Source organism: Oxyura jamaicensis, chromosome 5 (genome assembly GCF_011077185.1).
Source record: "Oxyura jamaicensis isolate SHBP4307 breed ruddy duck chromosome 5, BPBGC_Ojam_1.0, whole genome shotgun sequence".
Lineage (NCBI taxonomy): Eukaryota > Metazoa > Chordata > Aves > Anseriformes > Anatidae > Oxyura > Oxyura jamaicensis.
The window spans coordinates 54,781,846-54,804,527 of record NC_048897.1 but is presented as its reverse complement, the minus strand read 5'-3'; the positions used below and the strand labels follow the sequence as shown (position 1 = coordinate 54,804,527).

At 39.2% G+C, this 22,682-nt stretch overlaps 2 protein-coding genes across 19 annotated transcripts in view; one reads left to right on the top strand and one right to left on the bottom strand.

Moving 5' to 3' along the window:
* The window catches only part of PPFIBP2 (PPFIA binding protein 2), a 106,285-nt gene extending 97,032 nt beyond the window's left edge, over window positions 1-9,253 (top strand). For 12 of the 18 annotated variants that reach the window (XM_035329152.1, XM_035329159.1, XM_035329160.1 and 9 more), the window contains 11 exons: window positions 501-639; window positions 1,296-1,424; window positions 1,978-2,128; window positions 2,299-2,410; window positions 3,124-3,212; window positions 4,012-4,134; window positions 4,829-4,954; window positions 5,809-5,997; window positions 6,402-6,572; window positions 8,194-8,259; window positions 8,882-9,252. In XM_035329152.1, coding sequence (XP_035185043.1) covers window positions 501-639; window positions 1,296-1,424; window positions 1,978-2,128; window positions 2,299-2,410; window positions 3,124-3,212; window positions 4,012-4,134; window positions 4,829-4,954; window positions 5,809-5,997; window positions 6,402-6,572; window positions 8,194-8,259; window positions 8,882-8,953 — 1,367 coding nt within the window. In that variant the 3' untranslated portion in view covers window positions 8,954-9,252. Of the gene's footprint in view, window positions 1-500; window positions 640-1,295; window positions 1,425-1,977; window positions 2,129-2,298; window positions 2,411-3,123; window positions 3,213-4,011; window positions 4,135-4,828; window positions 4,955-5,808; window positions 6,019-6,061; window positions 6,175-6,401; window positions 6,573-8,193; window positions 8,410-8,881 lie in introns of those variants that run through there. The other 6 variants (XM_035329162.1, XM_035329163.1, XM_035329168.1 and 3 more) reach the window with 4 other exon arrangements.
* On the bottom strand, window positions 128-21,111 carry LOC118168631 (NADH-cytochrome b5 reductase 2). The gene is made up of 10 exons (XM_035329173.1): window positions 21,064-21,111; window positions 20,833-20,979; window positions 20,143-20,215; window positions 17,649-17,755; window positions 16,490-16,619; window positions 14,985-15,068; window positions 14,120-14,205; window positions 13,222-13,321; window positions 12,279-12,480; window positions 128-630 (listed from the first exon to the last, which is right to left on the bottom strand). The coding sequence occupies exons 1-9, from the start codon at window positions 21,076-21,078 to the stop codon at window positions 12,308-12,310; spliced, it is 915 nt and encodes a 304-aa protein (XP_035185064.1). The 5' UTR covers window positions 21,079-21,111; the 3' UTR covers window positions 128-630; window positions 12,279-12,307.
* Between the last annotated feature and the right edge of the window lie 1,571 nt (window positions 21,112-22,682).

The window sequence follows — 22,682 nt, the reverse complement described above, 5'->3', positions numbered from 1 at the left end:
CTACTTATTTTTTCCTTTCCTTTTTCCCTCCCTTTCTCTCCTCTCTATAAAATACTAATACCAAGAGGGCAATCCAGATTGAATTTCTTAAGTGCAGTGCTGAAATGAAATAAGAGCTTTTGCTCTATGGCATTCATATGGGATTTATGTATTTATTTATTTTAATACTTTTTCATAATCTTACTCTTCAGTGAAAACAGTAAAATTCCCACTGATTTTGATGGAAGAGTTTTGGTATTAAGAATAGTAAAGGCAAGAGCAGACCCAAGTGAAGACCCTGAATTAATTAATGTTTTTAAATAAATTGAAACAACAATACTGTTTTACTCATTTTTTTTTGTATGAAATGTATAACTAATATTTTTTTCACCTTCTGAGCAAGATTTTTTTATACAAGAACGCTTTATTTTATCTTTATTTATTACCTTTTTTAAAGTATTAGAGATAACCACTTTGTCAACAATTAGTACAAAATATGACTATTACTGTTCTTAACCCAGGAGAAACAGAGAACATGGATGGTACAGTAGTCTCAGATGACCTTTCACCTCCTCCTTCTGGAACGGATTCAGGTCCACAGTCTCCACTGTCTCCAGAAAATAGAAAGAGTCCAAAAGGGATCAAGAAAATCTGGGGAAAGTAAGATATTTTTTAGTTTCCTATCAAAGTATTTCAACAGAATTATTTCAGTTCTCAGTAAAAGCTGCAGTATCTACAGCAAAAATAAAATAAAGTTCAGAAAAAAAGAGGGAAATCAGCTCTATTCTGAAGTTGTACAGGTGTGTCTCTATGTACACATGGGTGGAGGACAATGGATGGTAATATACAAAGCATCACACTGTTGGAGGAAATAATGTATTCTGCTGTGTTGTTATTTTAGAATACCAATAGTTTCACTAGCTATGAAAAAGTTAAATGATAGTCAGTTGTTCATTACAGAAGCCTTCAGTTAAAAAAAAAAAAAGAGAAAACAGAAGAAACAAAATGCAGGAGGACTGAGTTTTACTGTGTTCATTTTATCTACTTCAGGACAGCAGACGTTTTAGAAGTCTGACCTCTAGTGTAGATTATTACTTGTGTTGAAAGGTCATGGCTGTTTTGCAGAGCTTTTTTCTTTACTCAGAGTTCGGTCTAGACAGTGTTTGCTTGGAACTTCTTTGGCTGCTGCTTGAATCATATGTTTGTGGTTTACAGGAAGATTGATACAGCTGCTAGTTGTCATTATAGTTTCCATATGAAACAAATGTTCTCTGTTGGATGCTAATAGTACTGTTTTGGCGCTCTTGTTTTGAAAGAATAAGAAGAACTCAGTCTGGTAACTTCCCTGCAGACGATCTGGGTTTGGCAGAGTTTCGAAGAGGCGGTCTCCGTGCAACAGCTGGACCTCGGTTATCCAGATCGAAGGAAACCAAAGGCCAGAAAAGGTAATGATTTCTTCTTTTTCTTGCACAGTGTATTAAAAGATGTTCTTAAATGTGCTGAACAGCAAATTCCTTCTCTTGTGGAATACATTGCCCAACATACTTCATTACACTATGGAATTCCCCAACAGGAAATAATTTACCTAGTAGAAAATGTATCCTGATTAGCTTGCCTATCTGCAATCCTTCAGCTGCAGGTAACAGCAACAAAAGTTCACCTTATTAAAGAACAAGGAAACTTATCATCATCTCTTGCGGGAATATTTGCAGTGCTGAGGATTCAGCAATTACCCTTTTCTTTATTTTCAAATGGGAAACTTTAATCTTTATCCCCTTACCCTGCTCCAACTGTTCATAAGAGGAAGCTAGGCAGTCAGATTAGGAGGACACTAGTACCACAGCATATACTGAGAGAGTGGCTGTTGGACTTTATCCTGTGCAATAATAAAGAATACTAGTACCTAGGCTGTAGTATTTCCTCTGGTATGTGGTGATCTTTCTGACAAGAAGCATATTATTTCTTGTAAGAATTTCAAAGAGTTCTTTTACTTTTCAGTGACTACAATGCTCCGTTTGCTCAGTGGAGCACTGAGAGAGTTTGTAACTGGCTTGAGGACTTTGGTCTAGGGCAGTACGTCATTTTTGCACGGCAGTGGGTGACCTCAGGCCATACATTGTTAACTGCAACACCTCAGGACATGGAAAAGGTAATATCTGTAACTGTTTATCTCAAGCAACCATAAATATTGATTTTGTACAACCAGGCCCCTTCAAACAATTGGCAATTCTACCTTTTTGAAATGTTTCAGTAGCTGTTTAATGCAATGAAAAGAGCCAGAAGCGAGGTAAACTATTTTTTTAATGGTTATTGTTACAGGAAATGGGAATAAAGCATCCGCTGCACAGGAAGAAATTAGTTTTGGCTATTAAATCAATAAATGCAAAACAAGATGAGAAGTCTGCACAACTCGATCATATCTGGGTGACACGTAAGTGAAGAATTGTGGAAGTGTTTGGAAATTACTTTTTTTGTTATGCAGTTGAGATAAAAAAAAACACCACCACCTTTAAGCATTTACAGATATATCAGATGAGTAGTTCTACAAGTAGGTGACTGTGGGGTTTTCTTGTTTATCTGCATACTCCACAGAGTCTCGACTGGAAGACAGCACTGGGAGGAATACTTTATAAAACACATACCATTTAATAGTCTGATGCCTTTCATGGTACCCTTGTTTCATAAAGTAGTTTAGTACTCTGCAATCTGAATGGGAGAGTAACCACTGGAACTTTATAGAACTATATTTGAATGTCAAGAACAATGCAAAAACCCTCAGTCTATTAAAAATCTTGCCCTGTTGAAATTTAGTGCTCTTGAAAAGATGTCTGATAACTGCTTAAACAAACATGTATTGCAGGCCCATCCATCTTGAAGGACAACGAATGTACATAGGGGTGGTATGACTCAGTCTAGCAAAAGCTAAGTTTTACAGTACAGACACTTTGTATTTAAAGTATTGCAGGGGTATTGTAGACAAAGCTGGATGGTGGTAATTGCTTTTAGGCTTCTGATACAAGGTTGTCCTTTAAGGGTGAATAAGTGGAACGAGCTACATGAATGCCTCAGAACAAGCCTGCCCAGATGAGCAGGGCATCATTCTCACTGACCCAGATTTGGGTACACCACTTCTTGTATTTGCAGGCTGGCTTGATGACATTGGTTTACCTCAGTACAAAGACCAGTTTCACGAGTCCAGAGTTGATGGGAGAATGTTGCAGTATTTAACTGTGGTAAGCTAAAAAAAATCCTTTTGCCTCAGTTTAACGTAACTCTGAACTTGAGAACGGGAAAACCATTACAGATTTTTTCTTAGAATGCGAGCGGTTAGACTTCTGTAAGCCAGAAATAGTGCTAGTAATAACTCATTTGTGTTGTTTAGTACACTATTACTATTCCCAAGGTATATAAAATAAGTAATCTGGGCTTTTACAGCTGAATTCTGCAAGTTTCTCTTTCAAATATCATAAAAGCAGCAAAATTGAAGGTAAAATGACCTGTTTTACATACAGCTTCTGCAGAGTTTTGTTCTCCTCACCAAGATAACAACGTTAGGTAAATTAAAGATAAGCAGCAAATCCAGTAACTTGTACAGCTCTCACCAAATCAGCAGCAAACGCACAGCCACTGTGTTTACTTCTACAGCTTCCCTGCCCAGGTTTGGATAATGAAATACTTGTTTTGGTGTTCTTTAAAAACGCACCTAATTTAGCTGCTATCAGAAATACAACCTTGTCAATGCTGCTTGAGGAGCCTTGCTATAGAAGCATGATCCGTACTGTTCCATGCTAGATGTGTACTGCTGGCTTCAGCGACCCTACCACACCAGGATCTTAGCCAGATCAAAAACAACCAGATATTTTAAAACTATCCCTGAGCCTAGATTTTATTTAACAGGCTATAAACTTCAGATTTTAGCTATCTTACTATGGTACAATATTAAAATATATCAAGTTTGATATCTTATTTCCTCGGGAAAGTACCTGTCTTAGTATGTATTCTGTGCCACTTAAAAGGCTCTCTCTTTTACAGAATGACCTTCTTTTTCTGAAAGTCACCAGTCAGCTGCATCATCTGAGTATTAAGTGTGCCATTCATGTGCTGCATGTCAACAGTTTTAACCCCCACTGTCTACGCAGAAGACCAGTTGAGGAGGTAAAAGAATGTTTAAGTAATTTAATTTAAACAAGCACTTATTACCCCCTTGTTATACCCCATGAATTATAATACCTCAGACACAACTAGTATTTAGTTGCCTCTAAAGCAGTAGTTGCGTGCATTCCTGCTCTGGAATATAACATGTACTCACAGATAAGAAGAACCTATAAAGTCCTTAAACGCTTGAAGCATTTATTAGTTGAATCTCATGCATCTTCCCTTAGAAATCGTTTGCTCAGTTTTAAGTTAATTCAACTTTTGAAAGAACAATTTGGAATACTTCTTTTGTTGTCGTCCTAATTAAAATTTTAAGACTGTATGGGTTCTTGCCTTACTGATCCGCATAGCTTATTCCTAGTCATCTAGTCATACAATCAAAGCCTTGACAATAATGCTGTTCTCAAAATGACCCCCCCCCTTTTTTTTTTACACCTAGCATCTGTTCATCTGTTGCCTCTATTATTTTAGAACTTGATGCAATAGATGGGTTTCATCTGTACTAGACTATGTCTACCACCTGATCCAGAAGGTGTCTGAGAGATGCCTCGAACGGAATCAGTATCTAAGAACTGGGGAATATTTCCCTTTATTGAAAAGGAGGACTGCTGTTTTCAACCTAAAGATATGTTTTGTGAACATGTGGTGACAGAGCAGGCAATATTGTCATCATCTTTTCTGGTTACCTTAACAGAATAACGTTTCACCTTCTGAAGTAGTGCAGTGGTCCAATCACAGAGTGATGGAATGGCTCAGATCAGTTGATCTGGCAGAATACGCACCAAATCTTCGAGGAAGCGGAGTGCACGGTGGCCTCATTGTAAGAATTCTTTTTAATATGTTACTACATATCTACTAAGAATTGACAGACTAATGCAAAACATCTTGTATCCGGTATCTAGTGTTTGTCAAGCAGGAAGAAACGTACATTTGCAAATTGACAGCATGGTCCGGCCTTCTAAAACACCTCTGCATCTGATCCATGCACCTTAGTTATACAAAGGAAAACTAAAATAAAAAAGGAATTAAGACTTTTTTTTATATTCAAAGCTGAGCTGTGCATGCACTTAGCAGTAGTACATTACAAAAAAAAAAAGAAAAAAACTATTCTGTGGGAAAATTACTTGTTAAAGAATCCTTGAGGGTTTCTTGGGGAGATTTTAATAAAATTCTGAGCCAACACCATGACACAGGAAGTAGTTGTTCTGAACTCACATTAGTGTTTCCTGCAGTCAGGAATGGGATTTTTTTTTTTCTGATTCAAAACATGAACTAGTTGTAGCTTAGTAAAAACAAGAGTTCTGAAATACTGTTATTCTAGCACCATAGAATTTTTGCAAAAATGAAATAGAAAAAATTGTGCTAAGATTAAGCTCATACTTTCAGAGTAATACCATAGTCGAAGTATAGCAGAAAATATCACAAAGAACTTTGTTCAGTCGAAGCAACTGTGAAGACTGATAATCAATTTAACTAGGTGTTTGTCTGATCATATTCTGTATTTCTTACCTCCTATTTTCATGTATTTCTTATTCAAGCCTAGCAAATGTTGTATCACTACAGAGCTATAAAATGCCTAATGTAGATAGCTAGAATGAAGAAAGCCCTCTGATAAGCACTGTAATGGTTTACTATTGATTTTATATGGTTAAATATTTGCTATCTTTTTAATAGATTCTTGAACCTCGCTTCAATGGTGACACACTGGCAATGCTGCTGAATATTCCACCTCAAAAGACCCTACTGCGACGCCACCTAACAACCAATTTTAATGTATTAATTGGACCAGAGGCACAGCAAGAAAAGAGAGATATAACAGAGTCAACAGCATACACACCTCTGACCACCACTGCCAAAGTTCGGGTACGTACATACTGCTTTAAAAAAAAAGATAACAGAATCTGTAATCTATATAGCCTTCCTCTCTCCTTTCTTATAAAGGAAATAAGGGGCATATATGGGTGGGGAGAGGTCAGTTCTAGAAGTGGTGTTATGTTTTCCTTAGCTCTGGATATCAAGGCATTTCATTTTTTGCTAACTGTTGAAATCCATTTTTGAAATTAGCATGCAATCCTGTCTTTTCTCAGAACTTGATCTAACTGTATTTAAAATGAACTGGTAACTCCCAATTTGGAAACAATTAAATTTATTTATTTAGTATCTTACATACTTGAAGGACTAAGGCACATCAGTAAATAAAAAGGAAAGGATTTTAAATAAGGTTGTCCTCTAAATATTCTTCTAATTTAAAACTTGTTTTCTTTTAGCCAAAGAAACTTGGATTTTCACATTTTGGAAACTTAAGAAAAAAGAAATTTGATGAATCAACAGACTATATTTGTCCTATGGATACAAATCCAGGTGCTACAAACGGTACTCAGAAGAACTATGGTGGATACAAAGGACTTAGTCCATTCACTGATAGGGAGCTGGATCAGGTGGGACAAACAGACTGATGCCATTCTCATCTCACCCTCTCCTTGCATTCCAAAGCTTGCAAATAATGAAACCTTAGCATATAACAGTATTTGCTACATTCGCATGAACTCATTGAGAAAGTATTGGCTATGGACACTTGAAAGAGTTTATACTAAGAATGTTAAGGTTTGCTGTTGTTTTTTTTTTTTAATCAACATAATGATAAACTCATCCATCTTAAAGCCCTTTTTCAGGAATGTAACACCTTTACACTATGAAGGTCAATGTATCTTGACAGTTAAGGTGGAGGTTGCAGTAAACACAAGGCTTTTGTACTTCTAGCTTTCATAATTTGAGTATGGAACACAACTTTTTTTCTTTATCTTTATATGGGTGGTTTTTAATGTAATAAATTTGGACTAATTTGTACAGAACTATCAAGTTATATATTAAAAGTACAACTGGGTTGTATATTTTTAACAGGTTAATCAAAGCATCCATTGAATTCTTTCATTATGTACAATGGGAAGTAGTTATGCTTAAACAGGTATACATGAAAACAGTGCCACAATAGTGAACAAGATTATTAATAAACCAATACTTAAGTAATTCACTTTCGTTATTTAGTAGTGAACTGCTAAATGAATTTATGTCTAGACGTCATACAAATGATGAAGACTAAAACCACTTGAACTCTATTCAACTTTGCTTTTGTGTAAAAGGATGTAAGCCCTGAAAAATGGAGCTAACGGAGGCTTGTGTGAACTTGGTCAACACAAGATCCAGACAGAGGCAACTGGGGTACCTGGCCTATCTCCAGTGACCTTCAGTGAAACATTTTAATCCTAATGAGAGAATGGTCACAAAATTGATAAGACTAACTATGAAAGTCATTCTGTCATTTGCATGGTTTACTGCATCTAACATCTCATTTGTGTTCGTTACCTAACCATTGTCTTTTTTCCATGTTCACATTAGTAAAAATAAAGTGCTCTTCTTAAGTGGGGACTATAGCAAAACCTTGACAGAATTGAATATACAAACCGTAATTTAGTGTGGATGTCCAGTTATGTGGTTGAGTTGCAAGGCAATGTATTAACTTTGAGCCAACAGCTTACAACATGTGGCTGTTCAAGCATTACAGAAATAATGGATTTTTAACGAGGGGAGTGACTAGCCTGACTTCTGAGCATGTGGTCACACAGTGAAACGTTAATGCCCTAGAACTGATAGCCTTTTTGTGTAAGAATAGGTAGGGCTGTATTATGAAGGACAGTTATTGCTTGCCTATGGAGGTATATTACCAGAATTATTTTGTGTGTTGTACCTTCTGGAAAATACTGCTCTTCACTGCTAATACCATTTAAGCTTTTTCTTTTCTTTGTGAATTACAGCTAAAGTTTCACAGAATTAGTCTTTCTTCACCAGGATTCAATCCTTCTATCACTAGTGCATTTTCATGTACCTCTTAACATGGAGACATTTTTGTTAATGTGTAACTTTCCGAAGTGCAGAAATCAGAACTTTTAAAAATACTGCAGCTTCATTTGTCGAGGCAGAGACACCTCCCTAAGATGCAGGTAGAGTGAATAACATTGCATATACTGTCTGATTTGAATCAGTTGCTGAATACTTTTACAGATGGAACATTCAGAAGGAACAGTAAAGCAAATAGGGGCTTTTTCTCAAGGCATAAGCAATCTTACGGTATGTACCAATTTTACTCGTTTTAAAGTCACAAATGTATTCTACTAGAATTCGGTGCACGTTGGTCATTGCTGGTGGTGAAGAGTAAGTGGGTTGCTATTCTTGTTAAGCAACTCTTTATAGCCTAGTTGCACATTCGCAGTCCAAAAACAACAATCGCTTTTAAATCATACTAGAAATTAAGTTTCATTTAAGCCTATTTTAAGTTTTTGTGAATTATGCTATCTCTTTGACCCCGTGACCCAATAACAGATATTCATCTCAAAATCTTGTGAAGAGGTAAGATCTGAAGATTTAGAAGAGCTAAAAATCCATGGGGGCGAGAGGGGGGGGAATGACACAAAAACACTGTATATGTTCCTGACTCTATAGCAGCTGATTTTTAAAAATAAAGAGACTGAAGGATATAAAGAATAATGTCACACAAATTTTTTGTGAGTATTTCATCAATCAAATAACAGTATCACTATTTAAAACAGCGTTAGAGAGATTCCTTTCAGTTTTATGTGGCTCTAACCCCCTCTGTTGTGCATCCGATCTTACTACAGCTGGATTTCTTTAACTGTAGGCCTCTAACTGAATATATTTGCTCGTTCACATCTTGCTGCATTTTTTCTTTCAGACAATGTTAAGCCAAGATGAAATGCTAAATGACAGCAGATTTTTAACACCTACCTTTGAAGACTGGAGATAATGTTTCAGTGTGACCAAGAACACTAATACCTCATGCCTGTCTGGAGAGGTGGCCAGGAGAAGCTTCATGCTGTGGTACTGCAAAGTTTTACCTCTTTTCTGCCAGTGAGACTCACCACATAGCATTTTGTTTTGCTAACGTAGCAACACTTCACAGGTAACTTCCCTCTCCACTGTTTATGTATTATATAATATCAAATAGGTATTAAGAGGATTGGTACAGAATTGTTTCTTTTCTAGAGTCTGGAAAGACCGGATGTTTTACCCTTATATTTTGTCATCTTTTTACATGGTATGTTTCTGTACTGGTATAGGAAAGATCTTTTATATTTTTTTTATTTTTATGATTAACTTGTAATGCAAGAATTGTTAATATTCTATTGTACCTCATGGACTGACCACAGCCACCTAGCACTTCAGACTGATCCTGGCAAGTTCACCTCTAATGGCTGCTAAACTACGACTGCAGTCTTGCCAGAAATACTTTCCCATAAAAGGATTTTAATCTCATCCCTTTCACTAGTACAGGTCCTGCCCTCTTTCTCCGAGTGCAGTGTAGAAGGGGAAAATAAAACATTACTATCCACCCAGCCCTTGCTTTTATCATGAGGATGACAATCTAGATGGCCTGTTCACACATCTTAAGGTAACTCAAAACAATAGTGAACAGCTGCAGTAGGAAATGTTATGTAACATTTGGACTACCAGGAGAACTAACAGATTCAAAAGCTGGCTCTTTGTTTAAATTTTATTATTATTATTATTATTATTTTAACATAAGCACTAAGTTGTTCATGATCAAGGGGCAATCACAACACTAATTAATATAAAATGTAAATTCAAAATGTCAGGATAGGGTTTGCCGTACTCTGTTAGCACAACAGAATTTCCACCATGATTCCTTAAGTGGTACTATTGAAGGTGCTTTCTCTGTACATTTACGTTTGTCTAAAATGGTTTGCACATGTGCCTCAGTACTAACATCAGGATGCTCATAAGCCTTCTGAGCAGTCTAAACAGTTCAGAGAAAGCCTTCTAAGACCAGTAATGACAGAATGATAATAAGCCTGTTTTCTTCCAAATAAATAAAACATATAAATAAAACATATGCCTGCAAACAGCCCTCAGGCCTGGTGCCTGTAGCAGAAACTGTAACATTTGCGTGAGAACTGGTGATGTTTTTATAAACAATATTGCTATTACACTTCCAGTTGTCTTCTCATTCCAGCTACAGATAGATTTTCATAGGGTACTTCATTTATCAATAGGAGATCAATACTATTGTCCTGTCATGTAAAATGTGACTACGGAGCATCAGACAAGTACCATAATAAACTTTTTTTTCTTTGTAACCTAACAAAATATATCTGCTGCTATTCTACTGAGCTAGGCTGGACTGCAGTACTGTAACAGAGGGAAATAAAACCTCTGACTACTGATTTGAGGGGCAGTTCAAGGGTCAACATGTCACCTTTACAGCAACAATTACTTGTGGCATCTGTTGGCATGTGCCTCTCATGTATTAACAAGGTACTAACAGGATATCTTAGTAAACAGAGAAATGCCAGAAAAGAGATCTACCAAATTATAAAGAAAAGTCTCTGGATACGGATGGTTTGCATTACTCTCCTTTCTGGTTTCAGGATGTTAATATAGCCTGAGGGCAGGCCTAGCCATAAACCTTCCCAAAGTAATGGGGAAATCTCAGGTACTGTCCAGAGTACGTAGCATGGGATCTTTGAAAGCCATCAATTGCACTTTTTAAAGATAGCCTACTCTAGCCCTCACTCCCTAAGCCTCTCCTGACCCTGCACTGTATTGCCATATTTTAAAAGCTAAACAAATAATTGTCCAAAATATTAAAATTAAGGCTAGGTATTTTTTTCCAATCACCGAACAATGAACTGATAATTGAAAATCTATAGGAGTGAGAAATTAGTCTACACATCAGCCAACTAAAAATACTTACTAAAGGCTACCAAGCATACCAGTCAAGTACATCTCTAATCTGGCAGTGCAGTCAACACTAACGGCCAGATCATATACTGCAGGCACACGAAATATTCTGTCAGTTTAATTACCTAGACTTAATTATTACAGTATTACAACTAGGATAAGCAGCTCTGACAGGGGCAGCCTTAATGTCACTGAGATATTCCAAACAGATTCTTTTGAGGATGTATTTATAACTCCTTGTGGTATTGTGCTAACCTGGCTGTGAATATTCAACCTACGCAATCTTTTTTTGTATATAGTAAGAAATCTTGGTTATAACAAAGGCATAAATGCATAAATTTTTGACTGTTATAAATAAATTCTGTATATTCCTGTATTTTTTCCTGACTATGGAATGATTCCAATAGAGGTATTTGTGGTTGATCTCTTACCAGGGAAAGATTTAGTAAACATATTAATTAGCATCTGAAGAAACAAGTCTTTTGTCTCAGGGATTTTTCAGACCTTATGGCAGTTGTAGTATAAACTAAGTTCTGAAAATGGACATGCAGTACTTCAGGCACTGAAGACTAAAAATTAAATGTTACATGGTAAAAATACTCAGACAAGGCATGGCTGAGTTTAAGATTGACTCAGCATAGCTTACACTAGGAAGGAAGAAGCCATGTTTTTTCTTAAGCAAAGGACATTTCTGAAACTGCTAAAAGAGCAAGCACTACATTTACAGGGAATAACACTAAAATCATCACTGGATATGTGTGTCTGTATAGGTAGCCTAGAGCTTCATTTATAGTTGACAGTGATGGTTAAGCTAAGGCCGTTAGAAGACAGCATTAAGTTATATAATCCTGAATAAACGTCAGACTAATGAGAATTTCTGCTACAGATATAAGCAATTTATGTGTTATCCAAATTCTGTTTAAACACTTTTTCAGTGGCACACTGCCATTTTGCTTAAACCCTGGTAAATGGCTGCAAACCAGCAGTTTCAAAAAAGACTTTTTTGTTCTCCCCTTCACTGGGCTGAACTAAATGAAGTACCTGCTGAGCATTCATGTCATCCTAGTCCAGTTTCATAGTCCTCTCCCATATTCCTTATCCGTGTTAACAAACAAGTCATTTTATCTCTGTCCTACCTCTCCAATTACACTTTTTTTTTCCTAAGAACTAGAGATGTAACATTTCAAACTAACTTGCAAGCTTAGACTAAATTACTTCTCACGTCATTTCTTAGCCTTGTAATATTAAAATAGTCAAAGACAACTATGAAATTAAAAACCACAGAAATTAAATTATGCAGTTAAAAAACACACAGAAATACTGCCCGGTTACATACCAGTTGTTCCTGTAGGAAAATATGCAGTACTTACTCAAGAAAAGGTATTGGATGACATCACTGTTAATAAGAAAACGTATTGCTCTTGGGATAGCCGAGTTTGTCCAGGTTGGGCTGACACGCAAACTGAATCATGGGTGGTGGCCCGCACATGAGAATGAGTGTCTCACTGCCAGGGGAAGGGAGGTGGGTTTTAATCATGTCCGCGGTGATGAAGCCAGAACTGTACTTCCAGTCTGAAACAAAGAAATCAAACTATTAATTCAACTCTCTGTACAGTCTGAAGGCTAAAAAAACTAACTGCATATGTTGTACTCACAAAGCAGCTGAAGATTCAGCAAAGTTATGCCACCATTACTGCAAGCAAAGATAGGGTCAAATGTCTGAGCTCAAAAGCTAGTGGTCCCTTTTGAAGGGGACAACAAGCATGTGGATAACAAGAATCTGGTTGAAAAGGGTTTATTCAGACCTTCACAAATGAATGTCTGTGAATAAAAGATAGGTTTAAAAGAAATTAGCTATCAGGTAGGAATAAACAGAAAGAATAAGATTTTCCAGTGGGGAGAGAGAGAGAGGTCACCCAGGGCAGTCATACTGGGACAGGTACTGAGACTTGTGCCACTCAACACATTCAGAAAAAAAAAAAAAAAAAAAAAAAAAAAAAAAAAAAAAATTGAGGGGTGGGGGGGCAGAAGCTTGATGAAGAAAAAAGTTCTGCAGTGTAGTTAAGATATTAAAAAAAAAGTGAAAGAAAAACTAACTGATTACAAGAAGTGATATTTAATGATTCTGCCACTTTAAGTGAGCCAAATGGGAAAAATAATTCTATTTCCACATATAAAAGTAGGTGCTTTAAGCTGATATAGCAGGAGAATAATACTGGGGTTACAAAAACAGCAGCAGTTTTCACACAAGTGAAACTGACTGTTAGACAACGAGGAGTAAAGATGTTTCCACTGCGTACTAGTGTGGCTTACCTTGTGGAGGCCTGTCCAGGGTATACCATACTGTGAACTGATCAGGGTGCTTCTTGGCAATGTCTTCCAGCTCAGCTCTTAGCAATATATCTTTTTCGGTCTGCAAAATAAGATTGCTGTTTAACTCCAAACCATCTCAAGATGCCCTCTGATGTGAGTTTATCTAACACGCAACAAGACAAATGCAGTGATAACTCATTCAGAGTGTTTCTTTTTTCCCCCCTCACATGATAGGCTATTATCAGTACTGGCTTCTGTAAATTCAGACAAAAAGCAACAAACTTTGAGACTTAATAGTCACCTAAACACAATTTTAAAGATAGCAATTTGAACACCTTTTGAAGCCAGGCTAAAATCACAGCTGGATTTGTCTCTGACCCTGGCAAATACAGCATGGTGAATCAGTAGAAAGAGATGAACTGAACAAAATCCTGTTTCACTGAAATCAATGAAGGAGTAAGTTGAGCAGAGGGATAAGGATCTGTTCACCCTGTTTATTCCAACACAGGAATTACGGAGTATAGGTGGAACTATGCAGTGCCATCTTCAAAACAAGTAAAAGAGCATCAGAACTACGGCAGCACTATGCAGTATTTATATATATTTATTTTTTTGATTCACTTGCTCGTTAAATCACTTTAACCCAAGACAACATAATAAGAACTTACATAGTAAACACCTCCTGCTCCCACCTATACTGATCATTTTACATATGCCACCTCAGATCATATCATTTGTCATACACGGTTGTCTGAAATTACAGATCAAAGAGAAACTTGAAGAATATGAAGTATGCAGAGCAGTATTTTCTCAATGTCACATCAATTTCAAAAATTCAGAGGCCAACAGAAAAGTTATACCATTAATGGAAGACAAACAGATGGGTCAGTATGCTCACCTGATTAGCAAAGAGAAGGTAACATTTTGTAGAGTCCTTAGGATCATTTGTGATATGACGGATCAGCTGCAACATAGGAGTTATTCCTGTTCAAAACAAAGCAGTTAAAAAAACAGGTCTTTCTTTCAACCCACATGTTTCAGTATTACTGCTATCTTCCCTCAGTCTTCAGTGAGAGCTTAGTTTGCACAGGGCTAATAACCTTTGAATTTCTAATCCATGCCAAATGCAGAGGTTGGGCCTTTTTGTTATTATAAAGTTTATTACAAGTTTAAAAATGAGAATACAACCACAGGACTTGGATTTGATTTGGGGCTTTCCTCTTCAGCATTCTCTATCACATCCAGTAATTTAACCCTCAGGACATTCTCCTAAAACAGTTTTTGTTATTGACACTGGAGCTCAGTGTAGCAGTTTTACCTAACTGGGCAGCTCAACTCCACCACATCCACTCTCTCGCTCCCCCCCTCAAAGGGGAGGGGAAAAAAATAAGATGGAAAGGGCTCAAGGGTTGAGGACAGGGAGATCACTCACCTGGGAGATAGGGACAGGGAGATCACTCACCATTTATCGTCACAGACAAAAGAGACTCAGCATAGGGAGATTAATGCAATGTACTGCCTATGACTGGCAGACTAGAACAGTGAGAAACTAAAGGCAAACTAAAAACAAACTAAAAAAGCGTTCCTTAATCCCAGTGGACCTAAATGTCAAACCCGTGCAAGCAGTGTTAGAGAGCAGCTCAGACTATGACAATGGGAGCACTTTGCTACTGAAGTACAGGGTGTTTTATACTCCTTACAAGCATCCATGAAGACCTCTTCATTCTCTAGAGTGACATTCTATATAACGGAAGTAGTTTTACCTGTTCCTCCAGCTATCATCCCAAGGTGCTTTGCAAACTTCTTCTGTGCTTCAGACTTCTTATCGGGCTTGATAAGAAAGGTACCTAGAAGAAATATTCAACATCTAGTTACGTGAACTCCTAAACAAAAATGGATACACATTCCATGAGGAGGTACTCCTACAGCCTACAGATTAGTTAGGACAGATCTGTAAATGCTAAACATGCTTAGCACAACACTGAGTGTGAATAGAAACCCCTTTGTCTATCTAAACTCCTAGCTTTGAGCAAGTGATTTACTCCTTCCCTGCTACCCAGCATCATTTATAATGGATTCCCACATCGCTGGCTAGACCACTCAGCAACTATGAAAGTTAGTGGCAGATAAAGGTAACCCCAACCCGTACAGAGAAGCAGGTTTCTTAGGCAATCATCATCCTCATTTGCACCACAGATCAAGCCACTTCCACGTCTACATTCAATGGAGTTATATTAAACCAGCAACATGCAAGTTGCTGTAAAGATGGAGCCCTGCGTTCTTTCATCATCCACTTCATTTTTGTAATTGATTTTCCGTTAATGCGACCCTCATGACACTTGCAGTCAGCTAGGTGGATGCCTTCTAGTACTCTGTGTTAAGACCTTGCTGATTTCTGCTCTATACCTGGGTATACCATCACTTCAAAACTGTCACAAAATCAGACAATTTGTATTAATTTCAGAGGAAGAAGCCAAGTGAAAAGCCCATAAAAATATCGTATATGAAAGGCACTTGACATATTCCAATTATCTTTCACAAAATCTGTAACTAGTAACAAGCCTTCCTAGCTACTTTGCTCTTGAAAGCAAAGATCAGTAGCAGCACAGAAATGAACATTTGCAAAACATTCTTCACCCACTTCCTCTGAGATATAATAGATTCATCAGTGTATTAGTCATCATAAAAGGTGATTGATGATCCAGAGAAGTGCTGAGCACTGATCACCCTGAAGCAGGAATTTTAAGTCCAAGGTCCCTCTCAGTCAAGATCAACGCAAAATCCTTTGGTCTTATACTTGCATCTTGGAAGAGGATTACTTCTCTGAACATACAGCTTCCTCCCAGCCAGCTCAGACCTGGTTTAATAATGAAACAGAGCTGTGGGTCTTTCAGTAAGAACACTGAGATTCTCACAATCTTGTGGCATTTTAGGCCACAACCTCCCTTGCATCTGGAGCATCTCTTGTATGTATGTCTGAGGTGTTCGCAATGCAGTCTTCCTAGCGATATAATGCAATCGTAGATTTTCCAGATTTAATTATGTGGTTCCAGGAGCAAGACAACAAACAGCTATTACTCTGTTAAACACTAAGTACCCTTTCCTATCATAATCAACTCTGATGGGCTCAAGGTCAAGATCAGGAGAGGTGGATTTTCTCACTTTTCAAAATTGCTCCTCTACAATGTTATCAAGGTTTACCAAATACCTCTGAGAATAACTAATATAAGTTCCTCCCTTTTGCTCTCCCCCCTTTGCGTAACAGTACCTGACCCTTTATAGACAAGGAGTCCATTTGGCCCTCTGAAGTCAATAACATCTCCAATCTTCATGTCATCTAGGTACTGAGACATCTTCCCACCTTCTGGGAACTTGGGATTCACATTTTTGTAGTAGACCTATAAAAAAGCAATCATTTATATGACATCAACCATAAGCTTTCATGCAGGCAATAAAGACTGAAGACTACTGTATTGCAGGTCTGGAATTGAGCATCTGAAAGAGATTGAGACAATTCTTTGATCTTAGTTATCTGCTGTGCCCTGCAAAAGGAAGCAGCCAAAATAAGAGAAATGCTCTCACGCCACGTTCTAATGCTCACTGCAAACAGCCAGGCTTGTAAGAACAGGTGGCAAGCAGATTATGCATTGATGTCCTCCTTGCACTATCCCTCCAAGAAGAACCTTATGTTACGCCATTTTTGTAATCGCTCCTTCTGAAAATAGCATTGCTCCATCTTTTCTTGTAACTTTCCAAGAGATTTCAGCCACGTGCTGTTTTTCACCTTTCAAAGCATGTGTTAAGCTTTATGTAGTTAATAACAATTCACTATACACCTAACAGGAAGAACAGAGAGCACAAAGAAGTTGTGATTTTTGCCTCAGGACAAACTCTGTCTTAGAAAAGGATTAGAAAATCCAGAAATCCTGGGATCAAATCATCCTGCAATCCCTAGCTTAAAGGATTTCCCTTGTTTCTATATCCCTATTTTTTTTAATAAGCCCATTAGTACAACTTCTGTTGCTTACAGACTTAAAATCGCAATTTCTCTAGGATCACCAAAGACAGTTTTGATTGACTTGTTTCTTCTTACAGCTATTAGCAGTAAGTGCTAGTAACAGCATAAGGCAGCTTCAGGCAGAGTGATTGCTCTTTTTTCATTGCCACACAAAAAATACTACGGAAGTTCATACAGTATTGCCAAAGGAGTGATTCTCCATCTCCCCTGCCTCCACTATTTCTGTCTGACGTACAGCAGATACACAAGATACAACTCATTATTCAAGGATAATGGGAAATGGGTTTGCTATGCAATTATCCTATTAGAAAAAAGACCAATCAAAATAAACTCAGCATTTCACTAAAATGAAGTGCTTTCCTTCCTTCCAGTTAGCAATTTATCTAAATTAAAGAAAAACAAAATTTACCTTTATAATTAGATCAACATAACCTTTTGTCTCATCACTGGAAACTGGGGTATAGGCTCGGATCACCAGATTACCATTGATTTTTGCAGAAAGGTAAACGTGTTGGCCTAGGAGAAAGAATTACAATCCAATTATTTATTTTTTCATCACTTGGTTTCAAATTTTTCTCAAGCCTGGTGGACAAGACAAAACAGAAAAGCAGGTATTATAAGCCACTAACTGTAAGCCACCAAGCACAAGCAATGACGGAGAAAATCTGTACAATGTAAATGCTGTATAAAACATTTAGACTCTTATTTAAACTTGGAAACTAGTCAGAAAGATAATATTTAAATAGCTGCACGATCCATTATTATTTTCATGGCATATTATTGCTGTCATGGCATACATCATGCATATGTATTCTCAGACAACACAAAGAGCGCGTACATTTCTACATCCACAGCAAACTACTACTGGACTACGTGGTAAGTCTTTCTTAGCTTCATCACAAGGAGATATTAGTTGAAACACAAAAGCCACTATAGATAACAACAAAAAAAAAGTTGTCTAGGATGGAAAGTATAGCTTTCCCTAACTGATTTTATTTTGTGTTATCTTGTGGTTTTGTGTATTAACACCAGATCTATATTGTTGAAAAAACTGATCTCCTTCATAGTTTTAACTCCTACATTTTTTTCCAGTTGACACAGCTAGTCAGAAGAGAGCACCTACTTCATAGGATTTTCTTTTCCATCTATGGGTTTGGTATTTAGCTCATAAAAATGCAGGATTTGCAGCTACTCGGCTCTACAGGTGTCAGCAGAGAGCCCTTTTCTTTTTTCAGCAAGAGTTTAGGATTTCCGGAGCACAAGGTAACTGAGGAGAGCCACTACATTACAAACAAAGGATAAGACACAAGGAAAAAAAAGGAAATTTATATTGAACTACAGAAAGTTTGTTGCTCGTTCTCAAGTGCCGTCTATATCATGGATTCTGTATTCACATTGTCATTAATGAAGCAAAAATAAGGAGGCATCTGTTCACACAGAACAATAAATACATATCGTGGTTTAATAGCAGCGGTTTCTCAGAGCAAATTTCCCGCAGATTCTGCAACAATTTATCAAGAATAAAGCTTCTGGCCCACATCCCTCCTCCATAACTCCTGCCTCCCTAACTTCTGCAGCTTCCACTGAGAGCTCTTTGGCCAACTTCATGCTCCACGAGGCAGACTCCAAAGGTACTGATTTCTTTCTTTCTGCTAAGACAACTGGAACTCCTTGCCAAGGGTAGTCTCCCCATCCAAACAGCATTAATCTAGAGGTCTGTACGTAAAAACAAAAAGCAGGAAGTGTGCTAGCAGAAATACTTCACTTTTAGTAAAATGATCCTGGCAAAAAGCAGAAGGCAGGAATCTCCCAGGGAGTAATCAGGTACATACAGTTTCAGAATCATATTCTTAAATTCTTAAGAATTTATTAAAGTTATTTTTAAAAAGTCAGAATAAATTAAATTTTTAAATATCAAAATTCGTAAAAACTCTTAAAAACTCTGAATAAACACAAACATTACAGAACATGTCCCAATTTATTTATCATTTGGCTAGCTAATGCTGATAGTTGAATTACATTTTCCCATAGAAGCCTGTAGAGAACCTGAAGAAACTGCTACCCTTGGCAGGCAGCATGCAGGAAGAACATGCTCACAGCACACAGCTGGTAAGACCTTGACACAAGGGAAGCTGCCAAATACAAAGCAAAACAAACAGGACTACATCTGCAGACCAGTGAGGGACACTTTCCCCTGCCCAGATTACCATTAATTCAAGGTCCAAGGTTCAACGCCATCAGTTTTGCAGGGTACAGGAAAGACAGTGCCGGTCCTAGTCTGAAATGAATCTCCTACCACAGAAAGCAAGCCAAAGTTGTACACACGTGTGGAGGTAAATCACGGTTAAGTGCATGCACAGAAACGGCTCTGAACATTGCAACACCTTCCATATATACAGGAATTATATTTTCCCCTTGGCTTTGCATACAATAGCTACAAGCTTTCCAGGCAGAATAGTTTTTCTGTTCCTCATCTATGAGCATTACCATATTTGTCAAAAAAAAAACACCAACGAGGGCAGTTGACAAACTGAGGACACCAGAGAGAAAAGGTAGAACACAAGTAAGTAGTACTAAAAAAAAACTTTCACAGATATATTTTCTGCCTACATCCTGAACAGTGGTTAATTTCCTCAGACCCAGTTCAGTTTCACTGTTTGTATCTAAACCACACCACACAATTTAATACAAGTAGCACAAAGCACGCACAGAAAGTCTAAAACATGACTCTCTGGGAAATTGGCCTGACATTTCTCTCTGACACAGCTGCTTTCAGATGCAGCTTTTAACTCCGTGCTTTGATGAGCACTAAATTCACAAACAGAAATCCAAGAACTATGAGTACACACTTAAAAATCATAAAAGTCAGAAATCACATGTCATGAAGTGTTTTTGATATTTACCTACAGGCAGTCCTAATATATGATCTGGTGAAGGTAGCCCAAACCGGAATTTCTTAGTATCATGACTGACTTCCTATTAAAAAGAAAAGAAAAAAAAAAAAATCAGAATGAGGTCAACATCACCACTGCTGTGAATCTCAAACTCTACTCAACACGATGTGCCTCAGTAATCCTGTGCTTTGTTAGTATGCAAGCCAAGTGCTAGGAAGGGAAACATAAAGGGCATTCAAAATGGACTCGAAACAGCTCAGAAGTTTTAGAACCAAAGGCTCTTTCCCTTTAGCTCCACAAGGAGTGACTTTTGCCTGACTGTGCAATCCTTACAGCACCTTTACATAAACGAGATCTGTGAGCCCTCTATTGCCCAAGGCCGTTTAGAACGTTTCGTAACTTGTGGCCAAAGATCAGGCAGGATGGGACACGCAGAAGCACCGGCTGTTGGAGTTTCTTCTCGCTGACGGGCACAAGTCAAGGGAGCAACACGGCTCTAAAGGAGGATTTAAACGCACAGAGACACGAGCTCACCCTTCTGCAACAGCCCTAACACCGCAGCGTGAGCAGTGCGGCTGCAGGAGCCGCTGCTGCCCCCGAGGCTCAGCAAGTCCGTGACCAAGAGCCCCTCACGCCCGCCGCCCTCACCGCCCCACCCGCGGTCCCCCAGCCCCGGCAGGCGGCCGAGCCGCCGCTCACCTCCTTGCCCAGCAGCGGCAGCGCGTACTTGGCCTGCGGGTCCCGCAGGGTGACGGGGCGGCTCGCCCCCCGGCCCGCGCCCCTCAGCAGCAGCAGCAGCAGGGCCGACGCAGCCACCACGGCCACGGCGACTGCCACGGGAGCCTCCTGCGGGGAGAAGGACAGGCGCTCACGGAACGGCCCCGCACACGCGGTCCCCCCCCCCCGCGCGGCGCCTGCCGACCCCCTTACCGCCAGAGCCTCCATGGCGGAAGCTCCCGCTCGCTCTCGGCTCGCCGGCTCGGCTCAGCTCGGCACGGCTCCGCCCGTGGCCCGGCCCGGCCCGGCCCCCCGTGCCAGCCTATGCCGCCGGGATCCGCCCCGCGGAGCTCAGCGCCCGCTCGGCGAGGCGTGACAGGCCCCGGGCCCGCCTCCCCCGGCGGATGGGGCACGGCGGTGCCGCTGCGGGGCCCTGGTCCCGCTCCCCAGGGCCGCGGCCGCCGCCACAAGGCGCCCAGGCCTGCTCTGCACAACAAGATCGCAGGTAAAGAGGGTGTCGCAACGGCGGTACACCCATGGAGAGGCGGTGCTGATTTGTGGCTGTACTTTGTCACAGTTACAGTCCGTGGTCTGTGTTGCAAAATAGCAGCAAAGAGCCAATTAGCCGGGCAAGGAACTAGGGAAGGGACAAGGAACCAGGGCAAGGGGGCAAGAAAGATGAAGGACGGCTAACAAGTGTGTCTGGGGGAACAGAAATTACTTTCTTCGTATCTGCTAGGTCAAACTTGCATTAAGTGACAAAGCAGCATTACCAACTCGTTTAGTATCTATGGACTTCAGATTGCTACCAAAAAGAAAGAGAGTGAGAGACTAAGTATCATTACTCCTCTACAGAGCCTTGGACAGGAGCATAAATTTTGTGACAGACACTGAAGTCAAATTAAAAGAAAATACAGGTCTTAGAAGTCCAAGGCCATGCCATAAGGTTCAAAACCACTTAATTGACATAAAAACAGGCCCATATCACACAGACGCATCTTTGTAAGGAGGAAGAAAACCAACTGGTCAAACCGATGGGGAAGGACAGAATGCCAAGAATAACACCACGTTGTGCCAAGCCATAGACAGTGATACAAAAAGGAGATAATGGATGTGATGTACTTGTTTTTAGAACGCCTGTATTTTATGTAACTTGTAAGAAGTCTGAAAGAAAAATACCTTCAGTCTCCTGTGCTACTTAAGTACTGACTACCAGAGAACAAATACATCACCACTCTTAAAATTCTGTTAATACCAGCTTTCCTTACCTGACTTCAAAAGCAGAGGAATCACTACCAAAACATAATTCAGTGCTCCATTACAAGGGCTGCCAAAAAATAGACAGGCTCGGAGCCACATATAACAGCTCTGTTCCTGAAATACATTAACTCCTTCAGCCAGTGTCACACAGAGCCACTTTCCTCAGAGTGGGAGCGTGGCCATGGGGGTCGACAAGCCCCATGGTTGGTGATAAAATTGGACTCATAAGGATGAGGCCAGGAGGAATGTAAAGCGTTTAGAGGGAACAAAGAAGGGTGATTCAGAAGCCGCCTTGCTGTTCTCCAGCCATTAAGGCATGGAAGTTGTTGGGCGTTTGCTGGTACCGGGCAGAGTTGTTGGCCAAGGAACAGCTAGTGTAAAAGTACTGCTGTAGAGCGAATGGGGTAAGAAGGGAGCTTGTCCTCGATAAGAGGAAGTCGTAAGAGCGGAAGTTATGTCATCAATAAAGTAGTAGCAGTTACTGATCCCAAAAGAACCCTGCTGTCTGAGTAGTCACTGTGCCACAAATGGCACCCGAACAGGGACATGAAGAAGAGGAACGGGGACAAGAA

Coding starts and splice junctions, on each gene's coding strand:
- LOC118168631 (XM_035329173.1), bottom strand. Junction 20,216..20,832: donor TGCCGCTGCTGGGCAAGGAG/GTGAGCGGCGGC, acceptor TCTTTTTAATAG/GAAGTCAGTCATGATACTAA. Junction 13,322..14,119: donor ACCTTCTCTTTGCTAATCAG/GTGAGCATACTG, acceptor CTTATTTTGCAG/ACCGAAAAAGATATATTGCT.